Raw genomic sequence first — 20351 nt, 5'->3', positions numbered from 1 at the left:
CCTCACACAATGCATGCCAAGCTCAAGGCAAATTTGTAGTCCTTTCTCCAAAGTAGCATACTCAGCTTGATTATTACTTTATGTTGTAAGCTTCAAACTCCTTTAGGTTACCAAAGCACCTTGAGGATCATAAATTACACCACCTCCTGAAGGTTCACCATGAGCTTTCCTGTAAGAGCCATCAGAAAACAATAAAAGCAAATCAGCTAGTGTATTCCTTGTACTCTCCTCAACCAAAAAAGAGAATTGGAATTCATGTAGCTCCACAATCCACTTCATGAGTCTCTTTGATAAAGTAGGGCTATTTACCAATTGAGATAGAAAAGTGTAGCTAGTGAGAAATGTGAACGGTTTGGGAAGAAGGTAGTGCCTAAACCTTCTATATGCATAAATTACACTCATCATAATGAGATTCACCTCTGTATAGTCTCTTTTCACCTCTAACTTCATCCTTCTAGCATAATAGATAGGCTTCATGTAGTGGGAGTTGTTACCTCGTTGAAGAAGCATAGCCCCAATAGCATTCTCACCTACTAATGGATTCACATACAACTCTTTATCCCACTTAGGAGCTTGCATAGAAGGAAGAGAACCAAGAACCTCTTTGATGCCTTGAAAAACCTTTTTACATTCATTTATCCATTGTAGATTATCCAACCTTAGTACTTGTTGTAGAGAATAAAGAAGTTTAGAGGACAAATGAATGAACCTTGACATATACTTCACCTTTTGAATAAAAGTAGCAAGCTTCTTTGCATCTTTAGGTGATGGGAGGTGCACCAAAGACTTCACTTTGTTAGGGTCTTCTTCAATCCCATTCTAGAGATCATATGCCCCAAAAACTTTACTCTTGGTTTAGCAAGATGACACTTCTTACGGTCGAGTTGAACTCCACTTTTGTCATATTACTTCAATGCCATCCCAATCTTTGCACGATGATCCTTTATAGAGCTATAAACACAAAAGTCATCAATAAGATCCTTCACACACTTGCCAAGAAATGGAGAGAACACCTTATTGACGTGCTTTTGGTATCAAACACAACCATTCATCATAAGACCAAAAGGAAGCACACAATAACAAAAGCATCCCCATGGTGTGATAAGTGTGGTCTTCTTCAATCCTTTAGAGCCAAGGTGAGCTAAAAATATACAGAGAATCCATCGCATACACTATACCTCTCATGCTTTGCAATAGAATCAAGTATGTCATCTATGAATGAAAGAGGGTACGTACTCTTCATGGTTGCATTTAGAGGCTTAAAATCAACACAAATTCTCCACCTTCCATCCTTCGTGGGTGTGACACCAACATGACTCACCCATTCTACCGTACTCATGGGACATATAAAACCTGCTTTGAAAAGCTTGTCCACCTCTTCCTTTAAAGCATTAAGTTGTACATGTCCCATTCTCCTTAGCTTTTGGCGTACGGTCTGAGCTCCTTTCTTGATTGGAATGTGGATTTCATCTCCTTTGAAGCCTCTAATTTCCTCATAAGAAGTGATGAATAAATTGAAAAATTGTTGTATTATGTGTAAATACTCACTCTTCTCATGACTAGTCAAATTTGGAGACAACATACTTTGAATTAGCTCTTGTTTAACATTAGGTTGAACTTTGGGTTGCATCAGCTCTTCAATTTTCTCAAAAGGACCACAGATATCCTCATTCTCCATAAGGCAAAGAAATCTTTGTTTCTCATCCTGTTCTTCTTCAAGAAACAAGGAAGAAACATCTACATCACTATTACCGCTATCTTCCACCTCACTATCATCATCTCCATTGTCTTGTTCTTCACTTGAATACTCTTCTTTATGATCTTGCTCATCAAAATCAGCAACCAAAGATTGCTTGCTAGCCATATCAAACCTCTTCTTATTACCCCTTCTATTGTAGAGAGTAATGGTACCATGTTCCCAATCTTGTATAGCTTTGGCTGCATGTAAGCATGGTCTTCCAAGGATGAGAGGGAATGCACCAATACCCGTGGACATAACATAACAATTGACTAGAGATTTAACATCAAATACATCCACCTCCAAGTCCTTTAAAACTCCCAAACACTTCACCCTTGCTTGGTTTGCAAGTTTTATACAAAAAACTGAATTCTTCACCTTGTTGAGTCCCAACATACATGCGCTTGAGTGATAACACATGCTTGAGTGATAACGCATACATGTGCACCTCCATCAATAAGCTTTTCCAATGCACTTCCTCTTATGCCATGCATCCACAGTAGGGCATATAATAGGTAGCTCATTCAAAGATATGACTCTCACAGACCTCCTAGCAAGCTCCCTTTTAAAAGGGTTGACCACGTACTTCCATTGCCTCTTTAACTTAGGACACATCTCCTTGAGTTGCCTAAAGGTAACATTAGCCTTTGTTCTCACTAAATCAGCCCTTAAACTATAATTTGGTTTCCCTTCTTCCAAAGTAAATTGGATGCATTGTAACATTGCTTGGGTTTTCTTTCTTCTTCTCTTTACATGTACCTATTTCAACCTCTTTTCCTCTTTTATGGTTGAGACTTGCATTGCTCATGTCATGATCTCTTGTAACCCTCTTAACTACAGACATTACCATAGCTCCTGAATCATCTTCATTCTTCTCCAAATGGATTATGCTTACCACCTTTGTCTTGCCCTTCTCTTCAGCTTTCAAACCACTTCGTCCGACTTCCTCTTTGATCTCAATACCATAATCTTGAGCTCGAGAAGGAATTTGTGAAGGAAGAGGAAACATACCACCACCCATTCTCTTTGGTTAGTCACATTGAGGGCTTTTATGGCCCCATTCACCACAATTGTGAAATTCACAACACCACAACTCAAAGGTAAGTGATCTTTTGGGAATTACAAGCACACGCCCACCCAAAAGACCACCATGGAAACTCAAAAGCACCTGCCCTAGCATGGATTTACAACACACGTCAATAAATGCACTTGAGGAAAACAACTTCCCCCTTCACCAAATTATTCTTCAAAACCACAATTATGAAATGTAAACACACCACAAAACAAGGGAGCTTCCCGATTCACTCTACACCAAACTACCTGCGAGCTGCCATATCATGTACCCTGCAGGAAACAGACTATATTTCCTAAACCAGAACACAAAAGAGATGCTTTTAAGCCTAAAAAATTCTGTGCATTTTTTGGTGATTTTTTTTTTAAGACCACAAATTTCGAACAAATTTCATAGCTATGTACCTCTGTGAAAAATTGGCGTGAACAACAAGCTTGCATGGGCTGATTACACATAGGAAAGACTAGTTGAGGGCAAAAAATTGCATGAAAAATCATGAATAAGACACAACGATCAAAAGCCTACAAAATCATGATATTTGGCTGTACTTTTTTATGTTTGTACATGAGGTTGAGTTATATACAAGTGACACTTCACTTACGACGGGCATCCAAGGCAATCCAAAATCGAGCACTAAGAAGTCAAGCAGTAAGACTACTCTCTCTCATGATGTCGTAAAAAAAATGTTGTACCGATGTCAAGACGATGTGTTGATGCCAAATGCGGTGCCGCTATCGTTGTTGTTGTGAAACACCTCGTCGATGCTGAACATCGAGAAAGTCCATGTGCTCTCTCTCTCTCTCTGTGTGTGTGTGTGTGTGTGTGTGTGTGTGTGTGTGTGTGTGTGTGTGTGTGTGTGTGCCATAGTGGCCAATGCCAAAAATTAGAGCGATTGCCAATGTTATAAAAGTCAAAGTGTGCATGTATGCCCGATGCCAAGAAAGGAGTAGCTACCAGCAAATCGGAGAGAAACAAAATCTCTCCCTCTCGTAAGAAATTTGAATTCTCTGCTACTACTCCAAAGCGGCCAACACTGTCTCTTCTTCGCGCTTATGGGATTTCCCTTCCTCTCCAAGAGGAGAGAGAGAGCTTAGGAGGCCTCTTGAAGAGACCCCCAAAAGAAGACTCTCTCCCATACGAGAGGAGGAATCCAAAGAGCAAGAAAGCAATGAAACTTTAAGTTCCTCTGAAGATGTGGCTCCACGAAGATGGCGGTCTAGACGATCGCCCACTCCTCCCAAGAGGAAAAGATCAACACACAATCCTCGTCACTCCGAAAGGAAAGAGAGGAAACAAAGGAAGAAAAGGGCAAGAAAGGGGTCACGCTCTTCTTCTTCTTCATCCTCCTTCTCTTCCGATGAAAGTTATGGCTATTCTCCTAGAGAATACAGGAGGGGAGGACATCACAAATCCTACCCTGCATGGCGAAGGTCACAAAAGCTAAAGAAGTTCAAAGAGGGAGGGAAAGAGTATCTCTTTTCTCACCTATGATGACACATTTGGTGCTATCGACAAAGTGTTGGCCTTCATCCAGCAATTTGATGCGGCCTTTGGAGAAGAGGGCTTCACGGAGTCCTCCAAGCTACGCCATGTAGCTATGCACTTCCAAAAATCAGCTCTTCAATGGTGGGCTGGCCTTCGTGGCAACGGCAAAGTCCCAAAGACATGGAAAACTCTACGAGTTTTCATCATGAAGCAATCCCTTGCAAGCGATGCAAAGGACCAAGTGCTCACCGAATGGCGCAGTTTAAAGCTTCTCTCTCATGAGTCTATCCAGAAGTATGTAGACAAGTTTTGGGATTTACATCTCAAGGCTACTGTCTTCCAAAAGATAGACTTCGCCGAGCAAAAGCAAAATTTTTGTGCAGGATTACTTGAAGTGATGGCCGAATACTGGTTCTATCATCGAAGTAATCCATCACACCATGGTTTCTTCACGCATCAATTTCCAACAAAGGGGCTAGACGAAATGTCAAGCCCATGGAAACAAACATAAAAATGATGCAAAAGGGGAAACCAATGCTCAAAATTCTTCCCAAGGCACTTCCAACAACAACAACAACAATCAGTCCAAGGAAAAGGGAGTTTATAGAGGCAAAAACAAACTCTCTCCTAAAGAGCTTGAAGCTTTTCGCAATGACCATAAGTGTTTCAAGTGTGGGGAGCAAGGACATGGCTATCGCTCTTGCCCCAAGAAGAATGCTCGGAATGAGACTCCTACGGCTTCCACCATCGAAGCTCCAAAAGAGGATGCTCATTGCAAAGGATCATCACTTTCCTATGCTCGGGGAAAGGTAAGTGAGCATGATGCCTTCATCTTGTTTGACCCTGGCTCTACTCACAACTTCATATCAACGGAGTTGGCCACCAAGTTGGGCATTCAAGCTTTCGAGATGGGAGATATTGTAACGGCTGACACAACTTTCAAGAGATAGCAAGCCTCCGTTACTTCCTTGATTGGGAAGTTGAGGCTTCTTGTCCAAAGTTATGCCGACAAAGAAGACTTTTTCATCTCTCCTCTCCAACATGAGGATGCTATCCTAGGGGCACCATGGTTTGATCGTATGGCTACCAATATGAAGTTCCCTGAAAGGAGAATCTACTTCACTACAAGGGAAAGAACATCTATATAGATGCTAGTGAGCGTGATCGCACTCTTCCACTTGTAAATCCTCCTACTTTTCATAAATCAATGAAGAGCTCAGTTTGTACGTACATGATTTTTTGTCAAAGAGTCTCTAAAAGATCCTAATATTTCATCAAATATAACTGGTAGGAATCAAGAAGAGTTAGACTTGTCTAATTTTTTAAAAGGATTCCAAGATGTGTTCATCGATGAAATCCCTATGGACTTACCTCCAAAACGAGGTGATGATGACCATCAAATTGAGCTCCTTCCAGGAAGCTCACAAGCCTCCTTATCGAGTCTCTCAAGCTCAACAAGAGGAGATCATTAGGCAAGTACGAGAGTTGGTAGACAAAGGGATGGTGAGACCTAGCTTCTTTCCCTTTTGTTCTCCAGTCCTTTTAGTGCAAAAGAAAAATGGTACATATCGTATGTGTGTGGACTATCGAGCACTAAACCATATCACTATCAAAAACAGATTTTGCGTGCCTCAGGTAGAAGATCTGTTTGATAAGCTACAAGGCTCTACCTACTTCAGTAGGATTGACATTAAAAGTGGCTATCATCAAATAAGGATAGTGCTTCAAGAAGGGCACGCCATAGCATATGAGAGCCAAAGGCTCAATACCGATGAACGAGTCTTGGGCATTTATGAGAAAGAGCTTATAGCTGTTCTACATGTCCTAGACACATGGAAGCACTACTTATTGGGGACTCCATTTATTCTACGTATCGACCACCAAAGTCTCAAGTGTTTCATGAAGCAAACCAAGCTTTCCGACAAACAAATGAGGTGGGAAAATTTTCTTTCGCAATTTAATTTCCATATTGCTCACATTGCTGGTAAGCACAATCAAGTGGCCGATGCACTTTCACGACAACCAAAAGTTAATGCGGTGTCTATAGCTACTCACAATGATCTATCCTCTATGATAGATGAGTATGCTACTGACCCTGACTTTAGAGTCATAATGTCGACCCTTGCTTTGGGGAAGAAAGAGGAACCATTCACCTTGCAAGATGGTTATCTTCTCCACGGCAATAGGCTATGTGTTACCCATTCCCTTCGTGAGAAAGTTATGTATGAATCCCATGCTCCTCCCTATGCGGGGAATAGAGGTATTCAACCTGCTCTTCCTAGGTCAATGAGCTCACTCTAGAGCTCTTCTCAAGAGGCGTACAACGCCTAAGGATTCAACAACATGCATCAAGAAAGGTAAAGTAAGGAGTGAGATGGAAAAGTAAAGCTCATTCTAAACTTGTCAATTCTTTAGTAGTGCGATTCTTTGTCTCACCCAACCACCCCCAGCTACACAATGCTTAGGGACTTTGATATCCATGGTCTAAGTGTAGTGTAAGATTTCTATTAATATCAACCAATGTCTCCCATGGCCTAAGTGTAATGCAAGGTATATTTATTGATGCTTGATGTTCATTTGGATTGGATATCAAGCAATGACTCCCATGGCCCGAGTGTAATGCAAGGTATATTTAATGATGCTTGATGTTCATTTGGATGGGAGAGGTGGGGTGGAGGAGGCAAGTAGAGCATGTGAACCACTGTGTTTCTTTATTTTACCAAGGATGCGTTCATAAAATTGATGCAACTATGCCAAACTCAACATAATTGCAAAAAAGACTTCCATAATTACATGTGACATATAACCTGTGCACATGTGACCATGCTAGAAAGTATATGATAACGATGCTTAATATCTTCGCGTGGCCACTACCTAAGGTCTACCATTAGGGAAGTTGAGAAAAGAAATAAAATGGAAGGTTACTAAGAGGGCTCCCCCATAGACCCACTAAAACATCTTATACAACTAGTGGAAAAGGCTTTTCACTTATGTAGGGGGTACCCCTACCTTTGATGCTAGAGAATTTACTAGAAGGGCGCTTTGTACTCCTTCATTTTTGAAGCAAGCCTATGGATTCTTTCAAAGGGCCCTTGGGCCCTCAACCCTAAAGCCCACGGGGTCTTTAATGAAGACCGCGTCATGGGATCAACGATGGGGAAGCAGGCGCATGAATCTCGAGGGTGAGCAAAATGTGCACATGGGTGGAGCGTCAACAATTCGAATCATGACGGCCTAACCATGTAGGCGTGAGCTTTTTCGTGCCATTTATGCCCATTTTTAGCATTATAATTTAAACTTTGCCGGGCAAAAGTAAACTAGGACACGTCCCGGTAATATCGGACGGCCGACTCTACCTCGCATCGCACGCACGTAGGTCTCGGCCACCACGAGGGGGTCTTCATTAAAGACCCCGTGGGATTCACTGTTGGTCCGCGTCCACGGTGGAGCGGTATAGTTGACTAATATTAGGGGAAAGTCTTAATTGAACATGTTAAGCTTGGTCGCTTGTTGTCACGTTGAGCTTCCGACAACAACGTCAAGGTGTGCATTTTAGAGTTGGCTTCGTCTGCTTCTTGCTAGGTTCTTCTGGTGCAGAGAATATTTGTAAATGCAATGGTGTAGCATTAGTCTCAAGTACTGGATCATCCGCATTAGTCTCAAGTACTGGATCGTCCAGGAGTTTGAGGATGATCAAAGATCAAGAAAATGTAGCTCCACTCATCTCAAAGCATTCATCGACAGAGAAACCCTGGAAGCAGAAAAGGAAACCTGCTCAAACTGTCAAGGAAGTTGAAATATTTGAAGGCAAGCCTGTTGTCCCAAGCCCAAGCTTGGTGGAGTTGACCCCAGTTGAGGATGGCTACATTAAGATCATATGTATGCATGAAAGTGCCTTTTTGGTTCCCCGAAAGGTGGTCGACTCATTCAAATGCATTGATGTTATCCTTTACAGTGAAGGTTTGCACTTGCATTGTGCTAGCAGTCTTTCGTCATTCCTGGCTAATATCACATTTGGAAAAATTAAAACCCTTTTTCTTGTGACCTTTGTCAGTATCTTTCAAAGAAAGACTGGAAAATGCTATTCGCTTTCCTGACATGAGTTCACAGGTCAGTTCTCAAAAGTCTTGAAATTTCTTTTAATGAATTGTGTAATCCTTCAACCCAGCAAATGTGGCAATTTACTTGAATATTATGGATGCATTCCTTGATCCAAGGGGTGACGCAAAGTGACTATGCATGTTTTTTTTTGCACTTTTTATATGTTACAAATGGTAATAAGTTTTGCAGTACAATGCTGAGAGGTAGCTTAGTTTCTGTCCTATCTAGATGAATTGCACCCTGCAACTTATGAAGTATATCATCAATCTGAGGGATCGGAAAGCGATTCTTGACCGTGATCTTGTTTAAAGACCTATAGTCTATGCACATTCGAAACGTGCCATCTTTCTTCTGCACCAGTAGAACTTGAGAGCAGTAGGGTGAAGTACTTGGCAGTACTAACCCTTTCTCTAGAAGCTCGTTGACTTGCTTCAAAATTTCCTCTTGCTGAGCAAGACTCACTCGATAAGGGGGTTGATTGGGAGGCGACCTACCCTGTATGAGATCTATGCGGTGATCTTCCGGGCGTACCGGAGGTAGTTCATCAGGGAGTGTTTCCGTGAAACAATCTTTGTACTTTTCAATAAATTGAAAACGCTTAATTTCCAAACTAGAGAGTGAATCCCCACTAGTTTTATCCTTCTCACGTGCAAAAATCAAGTAAGCAAAAACACACTTCTTCATTTCTTTCTTAATGGAGATATGACTTACAATTGGGAACTGCCAATCTCGTGCATCAGCATGAATCTTTATTTTCTTACCCCCATGATCAAAAGTGAGGGTCTTTTCCACATAATCGGGGACAGGTGTCATGTGGAAGTGCCATGGCATACCCAAGATGATATCACATCCCTCGATGGGTGCCATCAAAAATGATTCGCGGTCCTTGTACTTGCCAATCCGAAGATTGAGCTGTCCTTGCACGAAGTTGCATTGGTTGTCAACCCCTCGAATGCCGATCCGGATGTAACTGGTGTGCCAAGCTGAGCCGGTGTGAGGCACAAACGTTCTGCAGTATCCAGGGAGATGTAGTTATCCGTGGATCCTGGATCATAAAGAATCAGTACTCGCTGGTTGTTCAAAGACCCCCAGCCCTTCAAAAGTTGACGCTTCCCTTTCTCCGTTGACGCTTCCCTTTCTCCGTTTCTGTGTTTCCTTGAACATCTGGAATAGAGTTCGAGCTTGGTGGAGCGGGTTCCTTCCTTGCTTTATCTTGCCTCGTAGGGGCGTGTTCTTGCCGTTGCTGCTTTAACGGGCAATCCGGTTTCATATGTCCTTTCTCGCCACAGTAGAAGCATCTTCCTTCCTCTCTGAAGGTTTGAAGTTGAGTAGGAGAGAGATACTTAGTTCGCTTGCCATTGCCCTCTAGCTTCTTAGAATGATCATAGTCCCTAGATGGAGGACGTTTTCTTCCTTGGCCCCCTTGGTCATCGTAGACCCCTCTTTGTCTCGCACGGTAAGTGCTATGCTCCATTTTTCTGGGCGTCCCAGTTGAGTGCAAATCCTCAGCAATGATTGCCGACTCCATCATCCTCTGAAGAGTGTCATGCGGATACACTTTCATACTCTTTCGAAGCTGCGATTGCAGACCCGCTTCGAACTTTCGTTTCTTTTCCTCGTCAGCAATCTTCATGAAGGGAGTGACCTTCAGAAGAACCGACCAATACTTGTCCACATAGGTCGTTACTCTCTCATGTTCCTTCTGGGCGAGCCAGTCCCATTCCTTCCGTATGTCCTGCTCGAAGTCAGGTGGAAGAAACTGTTCATAAAATTCAGATTTGAATCTCTCCCAAGTTCTGGCCTGAGAACCTTCCAGAATCTTGGCTAACCACGAATTACTTGCCGTTTCCTTGAGGTGCATCCCCACATGGCGCAATTTGGATCTTTCTGTGAAGTGCCCATTGGTAAAGGCGACTTCAAACTGCCTGATGAAGGACAGTGCTTTAGAGATATCTCTCCGTCCATTGTAGGTTTCGAACTTGATGTCCTTGTCGCCCGATTTGAAGACTCTCATGCGATGATGAGACTTGTGACCATGCTTCTTGAATCGAGGCTTATCTTTAGATTGATGTAGGGTAGTAGTAGTAGCGGCTTCCTTCTTCTTGTGAGAAGATTGAGAAGTAGAAGTATAATCAGGAGAGTAAGATGGAGATGAGATAGAGATGTCCTTGCTCTCGTCTAGCAAAGAGAGCGCTTTTTCCTGGCCTTTCCTTGGAGTAGGCCGTTCATTCCGATCCGAAGATCCTTTGTGCACCTTGGCACGTTCCCGATCCGAAGATCCTTTGTGCATATCGACATGTTCTTCTTCTCTTTCCTCCCGTGGTCTCACGCCAACAGTGTGGTCTTGATGCCTGGCGGCATCGGTTCCATTCATTCTCTTCATTATGTCCAAGAGCTTTTGGACATCTGGCAACAGTAGGACTTGTTGCAAATCCGCAAGCTGAGCTCGCACTTGTTGAAGCTCCTCTTCAACGCTTCTCCCTTGGTTCGACATGCTTCTTCCCGTTCTTCCCGGAATCGTCCCTCTTTGCAGAGAAAGAGAGGAGTCCGAGCTCTGATACCACTGTCACAAAACGGGAGCGTACACGAGCACTTAGAAATCTGAAAAATAAAATACTTTGCAAATGTGAGAGAAAGGAGAAGATCGACACAGTATTGGGGACCAGAAGATGGGCTGGCCCCCCCCCGTCAAGAGTATCTTTATTCAGGGAGAGTTCGTATACAAGCACAAGAACCGGAGAAAACCCCTCCGTTCTTTAGTCTTAGTCCCGAAGGGTCGTTCCTTCTCGTGAGGGACTTAGGCACAAAGGCCGTACTTCCTGTGAGGGACTTGGGCGCAAAGGTTGTACTTCCTGTGAGGGACTTAAGCGCAAAGGCCGTACTTCTCGTGAGGGAGAATTCCTGCAAAACAATCACAAAGCAATAACTCGCAATGCGTATGGACAATTTATACCTGTCGCTCCTCGCTCGGAAATACAACCTCCGTACTCCGTTGGCACACGAATACTTGCAGATTTCTGTCGCCAACACTTGCTCCAGAATCTCCAGCGTTGGGCTTTTCTGCTACTCTTGCGTGTAGAAAACTGTAACTCTAGGTGCCTTTTTATATGCCCTTGCACCCGGCGGAAATAAGGCACAAAAACAAAAGCTCTGGCGCTTCTAGAGAGAGGAGAGAGAGGGATCGCTGTTTCAGCCTGTCCATACCATGCTTTTGTGTAGGATTTTGGGGCCTCTGCTTTATTTTATCAATAAAGGGCTGCCCACTTAAAAGTGGGCGGCCAAACTTTAAAATAAAGTGTGAACCTGTTCAAACTTAAAAAATCAACTCAGTGAGTTAAAATCGATCCTACACAAACACATTCCAGGCGTCCCCGAGTGCAGTACACGGGCACAGATGCAATGCAGACACAGATTCCTCGCGGGAAAGCATCTACCCTCCCGCAAATGTCCTGCTTTTCGTAAAAAGCTTCTTTGAACCCATCTTTATTCTTGTGCTTGCGTTTTTACGCGTATTCTTTTTACTAGCTCGGATTTCCTCCTTGACCTATGGAATGCCCCCTTCTGATGCACCCGTCACCCATCATGTGACGCATCAGGGACACCCGTATCCCGGTCTCTTCCACCGAACTTACGGAAACTCCTTCACGATGTTTTCCCGTCACCCATCAAATGACACATCAGAGTTGTCCGTTCCTGATGGCTTTTCCTGTAGCTACAATATTCCAACTTTTAACAGTTCTAGTGTACACATTAAAATGTCCTAATTTCATTAAAAGAAATTAATCATTAAAAATAAAGAAATCTCCCGAAAGGCGTCCGGGAAGTATAGTGTTGTCTGCTGAAAATAATCCAGCTCTATGAAGAATCTCCTTAAGCCAACCGACTCACAAGTTGCACAACTAGCATCTGCAGAAGGTATTGCTGCTGATCGCTCCAAGAGTATGTATCCGAACTGAGGGTAAAAAAGCATAAAAGACTGGTATCCTGATCATTTCCGAACTCTAAAGTACTCCACCCTCGAGGAAAGAGTCAGAAATCTGTACCTCTAGTCATATACCACGTGCCAAAAACTCCAAGCTGCCATGGAAGTCCAAGGGAAGGGAACAATCCGAGGCTATTATGGAGCTATATGTCCGACGATGAGGAACCACATAACTGCACCAACCACCATATAGAATGATGATATGCAAACTATATTTGAAGGAACTTCATCGGAGCTGAGAGTGAAACTATAACTGATCTGTCTAGAACTCCACCCGAGAGAATATCACCCCACTCGCAGAGTGAATCGGGAACAAACATCCAACAGAATGGAAACACACATCACTACTGAGACTGCAATTAAAACGGCAAGATTAAAGGAAGATCCTGCTCCCAAGCTCTGCAAGTGAAGAACAGGGTGGTGTAGAAAGCAACCAAATAGACTGTCAATCCTGTCTACTGCACATGGAACCACAAGAACGAGTAGTCTGCGCAAACTAACTCCCAAGTTGGCTCCATATCCCCCTCTGAAGGGAGAACACCCGGACCATGGATAACTGTCATAACTCTCCAACAGTCTTTGTCTGTGTAACTGGATCACCAAGGATAGGTGTATCCGAAAGGGGGAAAAATGATAATAATGATATACATGTGGAACCTCGAACCAAATCTGGGAGAACAAAGAAGATTGTCTCCCTTCTTTGAAGAATGCTGGCTATCAGTAAAGTGGTTCCTTGTCCGAAAAGGTCCACTATCCACCTGTACAAAAGAGAACATGCCAGTCTAAGGATAAGGGAAGTAGGTGTGTCTTGTATGGTACATTCTCCAAGGATTGATCTGGAAGACGAGGCATTAAAACTACTGCTCAGGTGCACTGAGAAGAGCAACCGTCACACCACAAACCCGAAAGACAAGACAACCACCGAAATGTCTAAGGGAAAATATCTGCCAAGATAATAACTGCACTGTAGGCTCAAGCACACCATCCAAAACCGCAAGAAATGGGCAAGGGAAACCTAGGACTGAAAGACACCATGCATGGTACTCCGCTGAATGGAGCACCGGTAGTCGACTGAAGATAATAACCCGGAAACCCCCTCTGAAAGAGAAGTATCCTCAAAAGTACGCTCTGAGGTAGCAAGTGACTCAACCCACGTCGGAATAGAGCAAACACTGACACTGAAAGCTCAAGAGCTATAGCTGAGAACTCCCCCCAAAGATAGGAAGTCCCCCTCCCGCTCAATCCTGGGAAGAGAGAATAAGTACCACTAGAAAGAAATTCTGTGACAACGTGGAGTAAAACTGATTCCTTTGAAAATGAATAGCAAAGCTTGAATCTCATGAAACTCGAGACTCAAAGAGAATCAATTATCACACCACCCGTAAACTCGGAATAGGTAGACCTAAAAGTTTAGAGGTAAATTTGTAGGTGGGATTACACAACCTAGGTTTTTTTCGAGAACCCATGTGTGTTGTAGAAGGAATTGGATCCTTTGTAGAAGCAGAAGAATCATCCTGTGCTCTGATACCACTGTTATAGGCTTGGGCACTCCAAGCGAGAAATCAATAGCAACACACAAACAGAAACTGCAAAATCACTGAACTTGACGAGAGAGAGAGAGAGAGAGAGAGAGAGAGAGAGAGAGAGAGAGAGAGAGAGAGAGAGAGAGAGAGAGAGAGAGAGAGTCAACTCGACACTTCTTTTAAAGCAACGACCAATCACACCCTATTTGCATCCAACTTCATGGGCTCAGGCATCCATTGCGCCCTCTGGGCATATCGCACTTCTTTCAAAGCAACGACCCATCACACCCCTTTTCAACTAGCCTTCGGCTTGGAAGCCATTGCCCCTTTTGAATTCAACTCAGGATCCGCTTGGGTAGGCAGTCTTCGGTCGATTGGGGTATGGAGTCTGCCTATATCTCTCGTCTCTCCATGCTCGAAGAAAGGAGATTGTTAGCTTCCAATGCTCTCTAGGCATAGCAGCTCCGTCACAAAGCGCTTTCTCAGTGGCTGTGAGGTCAAGGAAGGCTGATAATGGCACCATTTCCAACAATAGCAACAACTTGATTTTTCAAATGGGTCCCCATCTTGGCCTCCTCATAGTAACGCATTATTATGTAAATTGATTTCCTTGTGCACAGCATTTACATTGGCCTTCTTAACGAATTGCATGTCATGCTCTTTTTTATTCTACAATGAGGCCTATATGACCGTGTCCTCACATCCTTATCGCAATTAACAATGCAACTCTTTTGCCTGTTGGACTCTTAGTTGTTACTGTGAAGGTTTTGATTTCGCTGCATTCAAGAGGGGTTCATATTTATGCAACAAAGGAGCAGAAGTAGTTGATTAATTGATTCACTGGCATTTTTAAATCACTCAACAGCATAGTGACGTCGATATAAGGATCTTCGAGCTTCTGATAGATGGTTGGAGGGATTGATAAGGATGTGGTTCTCCCAATGACATACGCTAATGATTGAATACATATTTGGTGCCTTGCTAGGTGATGGAGACAGTTCTCCGCTTCGTGTTTACAGATCATCTGAACAAGCTGAAAGCAGAAAGATACTGGGGATGTGAGACCCCACGTCTTGTTTTCCAATTTGAGGTGTGAGTTTGATGATAAACATTTCTCTAACTATTACTTTCTAATTAAAGCTTTTTCAATAGCTTCTGCCTGAAACATGCATGCCTGGCTTGTGCATCCTGTTGATTCTCTTCTTATTGCTGATATACATCAATGTTTGTGTGGGTATGGGGAAAAGGTGTGTGTGTGTGGGGGGGGGGACTTAGGTTTTCCAGTTTTCCTAGGTTAATTTTGAGATCAAGTTTTCAACGAAATGGTCTAACAGCCATATTCCAATAGTATCAGGTCATGGTTGTGGCTTAACATTTTGGTATCATCTATCAGTAAGTTGCCAGAGCGGAAATAATCAGGTCTGGTATCATCTAGCAGTAAGTTGCCAGAACGGAAATAATTATGTCAATGTATCTATGTTATGAGCTTCACTAGCAGCATCTTAAATTAAGTTTCCAGAAGACAATTGTTATTTCTTAAACCTCTTGGGTGCTTATTCTTTCTACTCCCCCCTTGGTCACTGTTATGCCTTAATTGTTAGGTCAATCTGTCAATGGTTATGGGCTTCACATACGGGCAGTAAGTTGCCAGAATGAAAATAAGTCAGGTCAATGTATGTATGGCTCTGAGCTTTGTAATTTTGGCCTCTTATATTAAGTATTGTCTTCTTTCTCAAACCTCTTGGTTTTTTGAATTTTCTCTATTTGTCAAGGTGACACCAAACCAAGCCATGGACCTAATTCATGCAGCACATTTTCTTGGAGTTGAAAATTTGTTGAATGTGGCTGCAACGATGGTGGCTCATAATCTCCAAGGTTAGGTGATGTTCCCATCAGACATAGATTGTTTTCTTTGTAACCAGAGTTTCTTTTACATTATTTATTCACTAGATGTTTGTGTTGAGGACTACAGCTAGTTGCTATATGGGAGCAACATCTAAATTGGTCATGCTCAAGGCTTTGCATGTGTGAGGAGCCCCTGCGTGGTGTAAATTTGTAACCATTGCATATATGTAGATCTGCAGGAACCGTTAGCTTTGCATGTTATATGCTGCTGGTGTATGCCAAAAGTTATTGCCACAAGGACATATGGTACATGTGCTTCTGAGTGCAAAAAAAACAAAAGAAGAAGCCCGTCATAGGATTACTGTGACCACTGTGGTATTGCATCAGAAACCTGTTCGTCATTAATACGTATATTTTTTCAAGATTTGCCTCTCTTTCATGGCTCATATTTGATTGCTGAGCCTCGCTCATTTGCAGATGTGCAGGACTTGTCATCTTTGCCTCCTGATCTGGGATGGTGCATTGCAGAACAGTTATCTGTTGAGGATCTATTTCTTGCCGAGGAGCGGTCAGATTTCTTGGCTTTGAACCTTGGTATGTTCACATCTAAATAGATGGCGGTCATGGATATGAGTCGCTACCTTTCAATCTTGTACATTCACTTTTCTTTTGTCCACTGAAGGAGTGGGTGGGGATGTTTAGACAGGACTCTTGACAAGAACAAGAAAACCTTGTATGAATATGGGAACTAAAAAACCCTGAATGAGTGGGTGGGGATGTCATAGTTTCAAGTAGAAAAAAACTTTGCATGAATATGGGATCTCAACGAAAAATTGTGGATGACTAGGATTATAGTGGTGGAGGCATTTCCTTGGCATTTGGTATTAAGGAATTGCATTTGGTACAAGCTTTTTCTTGGCTTAAGTCATTGTGACCAAGTCTTGACAGTGGTGCTATACCAAATAGTAGCTACTGTCATGATTTGCTTCCCAATGTGATGGCTAGCTTTGATTGTCTGATATACAACTGAGTGTGGCAATTGAAGTAGAACGGGATTGAATGTGTTTTCCGAGAGATTGAAAACCTCTTGTAGCCTCCATGCACTAGTCGTGTCAGCTTCATTCCACAAATTGACAATTATGTTTGTGGTTTTGACTATGTCTACAATAAGATAGAGTGAGGCTTGGCAGCCCACCCACAAATCAGTAATTGTTCCAGGGGCTATGATTTGAAACCAAGCTTTTGGTGATTACCAAGGGATAACTAAAAGTGTAGTACCTTATGTTGCAGGTCTTGCTGTTTAAGGTGCATAAGTAAAACTTATGTTTTGCAGAAGAAACGTTTGCAGGAGAACTTTTAGCTAACAACCCAGAAAATTCATTTGCAAGCAATCATGTCTGTGCTGTCTCTGCTATGGCTCCTTACCTTAGTTTGATTGTTTCCTTTTACCAAGCATAACCCTTACTATAAAGTGGTTGATCTGGTTCAATGACCTGCCCTCTCTTATTCAAGCTATTCAGTTGTGTCCTTTTGAACAGAGGGTATTAGTGGTCGCCTCCTATCGGCGAGTGCATAAGCAGGAAGACAAACATTTTATGTGATTTTCCCATCCCACGGGATGGTTGGTAACAGTATATTGAGGAGGGTCTTGTGATCATGCATGCAAATTCTTATTTATTATGGATCAGATAGCATGATCTGCACAACTGAATCATACTGTTGCAGCTAGCACATATTTATGAGTTTTCTCATTGCCCTTCACATAGTTTTCATAATATTCAAACCTTCTTTGACTGTGTGCCCCATATTTTGTGTAATATCAAAACGTTTTGTATGTGCACAATAGGGCACCCACATCATGGGTTTTATGTTTTGTTTGGAGGGGCTGCAAAATGCAAGGGTGTAACCCTTGCAAAGCCCTAGACATTTGCACATTTGACGAAGTCAAATGTATATCTGCAGATACTGTGGGATCAGCTTCTGTTTGTATGTGCTGTTCTGGATGGGGTAAATCTGTTGACTCCAAAAGTGGACTGCTTGGGACAGATGTGCACTCTAGGTGTGCTTGTGTGGGGGCTGGGTGCTGATAATTGCAAAACAAGAGACCTGAGGTCACTTGCGAATGACTGGTAGCTGCCAGATGTTGCCAATATTGTGTGCAGCAGGCCTACAAAGTAGACAGTTGTATGTGCCCATGATTGTGATTGGCATAGCCATGTGAGGAACTCACTATAATATACTAGTCCACATGATTCTCTATTATATGGTCTAATCTGAGATTCTGATGTCCTAATGACTAAATTGGACCTTGGAAGACACTGGACATCATTCACAAATCTAGATATGAAACCAACCATCCTAGTTTGCATGCTTCTTGACGTAGTTTGCTATTCCCATTTCTTGCAAACCAAAGAATATTTAGTCTAACTGTTGATTGATAAACCGTACATAAGGAGTCTGGACAGAAGTTGATGCTATTTGATATCCAAAGAACATTAGAGCTCTATTTGTATTCTTGAGGACAAATGAGACAAACCTACTAGGTCTAGGGGAATCTGCTGCTATTGTGACAACACATCATACAACTAGGGAAGTTAAGAATCAGCCTGGTGCCTAGGTCTAGACAGGATTGATACTATTTTGTAGGTTGGGTTGAGTTTTGGTGAAGGAGGTACATAGTGTGACGATAACATTTAGTGAGCTCCTAACCAGAATCAGCAAAAGTCCAATCTTGCTTAGCTTCTTCCGAATTATCAGTTGTGGTATTAACGTGAGTACTGGAGCTAGAAGAAGCGGATGTGGAGTAAGTTTCTTTTGATCGGTTTAGTAAGTTGTCCACCTAAAAGTCCTAGGGATGCCTTTTCATCAGTAGAGAGTTTAGGTTTCCCTTAACTTTATCAGAGTTTTTTTTCACCTTTGGAATTAGACGTAGAGAGAGAAGGCAATGGTCTAGAAGTGTAATGTGTAGCAGAAGTGATTTATGGTTATAACTCAAGATGAGTGCTCAGTTCGTACTCAAAGTTCCTTATATTTAGATGTGCAATAGACTAGAGAGAGGAGAGAGATAGATATTGTTAGTGAAGGCTCTGCGAGTGATAGAAAGAGAAAGAAGACTTAACACCGGATGCGGACCCAAATCCCCCTCCAAGGGCCCCCCCTCTCTATTGCTATAGAGATATTTGCCTTAGATTGCACAAATGCTGATGCAATGGTCCTAGATGCTGATTGGAACTTGCTACTGATGCTTGGATTTGCGAGGCTAAGGGCTGAAATCTGAAAACGCTCATAATAGGGCTGAAATCTGCAAAAATGCTAGGTTGAATCCGGCTGATCTGCTGTGTTGTCGTTGGAGATGCTTGAGGGTGAAGAGCCTAAAATCTACAAGGTACTAGAGAAAACGCTAGGCTTGCCGATGGGGTGAAACGCTAGAGGGTAAAACGCCAGAGCATGGTGTTGCTTGGTGTTTGTAATGCGGGTATCGACTTATGCTTGGGAAGTGACCCCTAGGTTCACTTATATATGTGAAAAAGCGTGTGTCGACCATACAGCTAGAAAGCCCCACGACTTCATAAATTAGTGCTATATGTCACTTATTAGTTAGTTAAATAACTTATTGATAGGCGGTGCTTCCTATGCTAAACTGCCTAGGTCAGGGTACCTATGCTACTATATGGGAACACTCCCTAGTGCCTACACCTAGCAGACACTCGCAGTGCTCGTGTAATCAGAGGGTATGCAACTACTCTAAAGTGCCTGGACATGCAGGTCCTACATACAGACTCACAAGGGTGCCAAAACACTTCCTAGGTTGTTCTAACCCCTAGAAGTAGGAGTTACTATAATAGACTTGGACACTCCAAGCCGAAGATCTAGAGCAACACAAATGAGAGAAACTGAAACAACTGAACAAAATTGATAGAGAGAGACAACACGGCACGGCACAAGGTAGTTTTACGCCCAGAATCACTGCCCCGAAAGACTCGCGTTCCTTCTCGGTGTTTCTTTATTTATCAAGCTTCAAAAAGTACAATGTCCTAGGGTGCTCTCTCTAGCAAGCTCCCAAGCTAATCTGCACGGAGAAGAGGCCCTGACACACTTTTAAAGGCCTGCCCAAAAGCACTCACATGAACAACAGAAGTCTAAAAGCATTGGTGCCCCAAAAGCAAGCGCTCAAAAGCTGTCCGTGTGCGCTGCCACGTCAGCACCTGTTGCCGCAAATCGTGAGCGTCTGTACAACTTGCCACTTCATCAACCCGCTACGTAAATAATTCCCTCTGCTTTATTTTTAATAACTCTAGGCCCCTCGGCCGGGGTCCATAAGTTGGAACAATCTTTTGGGTTGGGTTTTAAAGCCTAACCCCTTGTGGGCCGCTTGGCAAGGTTCTGTAAGTTGGTAAAACTTGTGTCTTTTTCGCTAGTGTTTAGGCCCTCTTCTGTCCTTTAGGCCATGCCATGTCATCACTTTGTGACATTACCCCCTCTTGAAAGAATTGTAATCGCCCTCAATTATGCCTGCAAGGTAGACATAGAACAAAAAAAGTTCAACAGACACTGACTCTAACTACTGACACACTAGACCACATATATCCTGCACTCGCATGAAGA

At 42.8% G+C, this 20351-nt stretch overlaps 1 protein-coding gene across 5 annotated transcripts in view; it reads left to right on the top strand.

The window, feature by feature from the left end:
• Nucleotides 1-7750: 7750 nt before the first annotated feature.
• LOC147445828 (uncharacterized) overlaps nt 7751-20351 on the top strand; it is a 178707-nt gene continuing 166106 nt past the window's right edge. For 2 of the 5 annotated variants that reach the window (XR_015189807.1, XR_015189808.1), the window contains exons 1-5: nt 7751-8255; nt 8350-8405; nt 14887-14991; nt 15674-15776; nt 16224-16340. Coding sequence is in view for 3 of the 5 variants with exons in the window: in XM_086525207.1 (XP_086381333.1) it covers nt 7786-7838; nt 7975-8255; nt 8350-8405; nt 14887-14991; nt 15674-15776; nt 16224-16340 (715 nt within the window). In the remaining 2 variants the exon portion in view is untranslated. The remainder of the gene's footprint in view (nt 8256-8349; nt 8406-14886; nt 14992-15673; nt 15777-16223; nt 16341-20351) is intronic. The other 3 variants (XM_086525207.1, XM_086525205.1, XM_086525206.1) reach the window with 3 other exon arrangements.

This window comes from Adiantum capillus-veneris, chromosome 12 (genome assembly GCF_014529385.1).
Source record: "Adiantum capillus-veneris isolate H3 chromosome 12, ASM1452938v2, whole genome shotgun sequence".
Taxonomy (NCBI): Eukaryota; Viridiplantae; Streptophyta; class Polypodiopsida; order Polypodiales; family Pteridaceae; genus Adiantum; species Adiantum capillus-veneris.
This window is presented reverse-complemented; position numbering and strand designations above follow the sequence as displayed.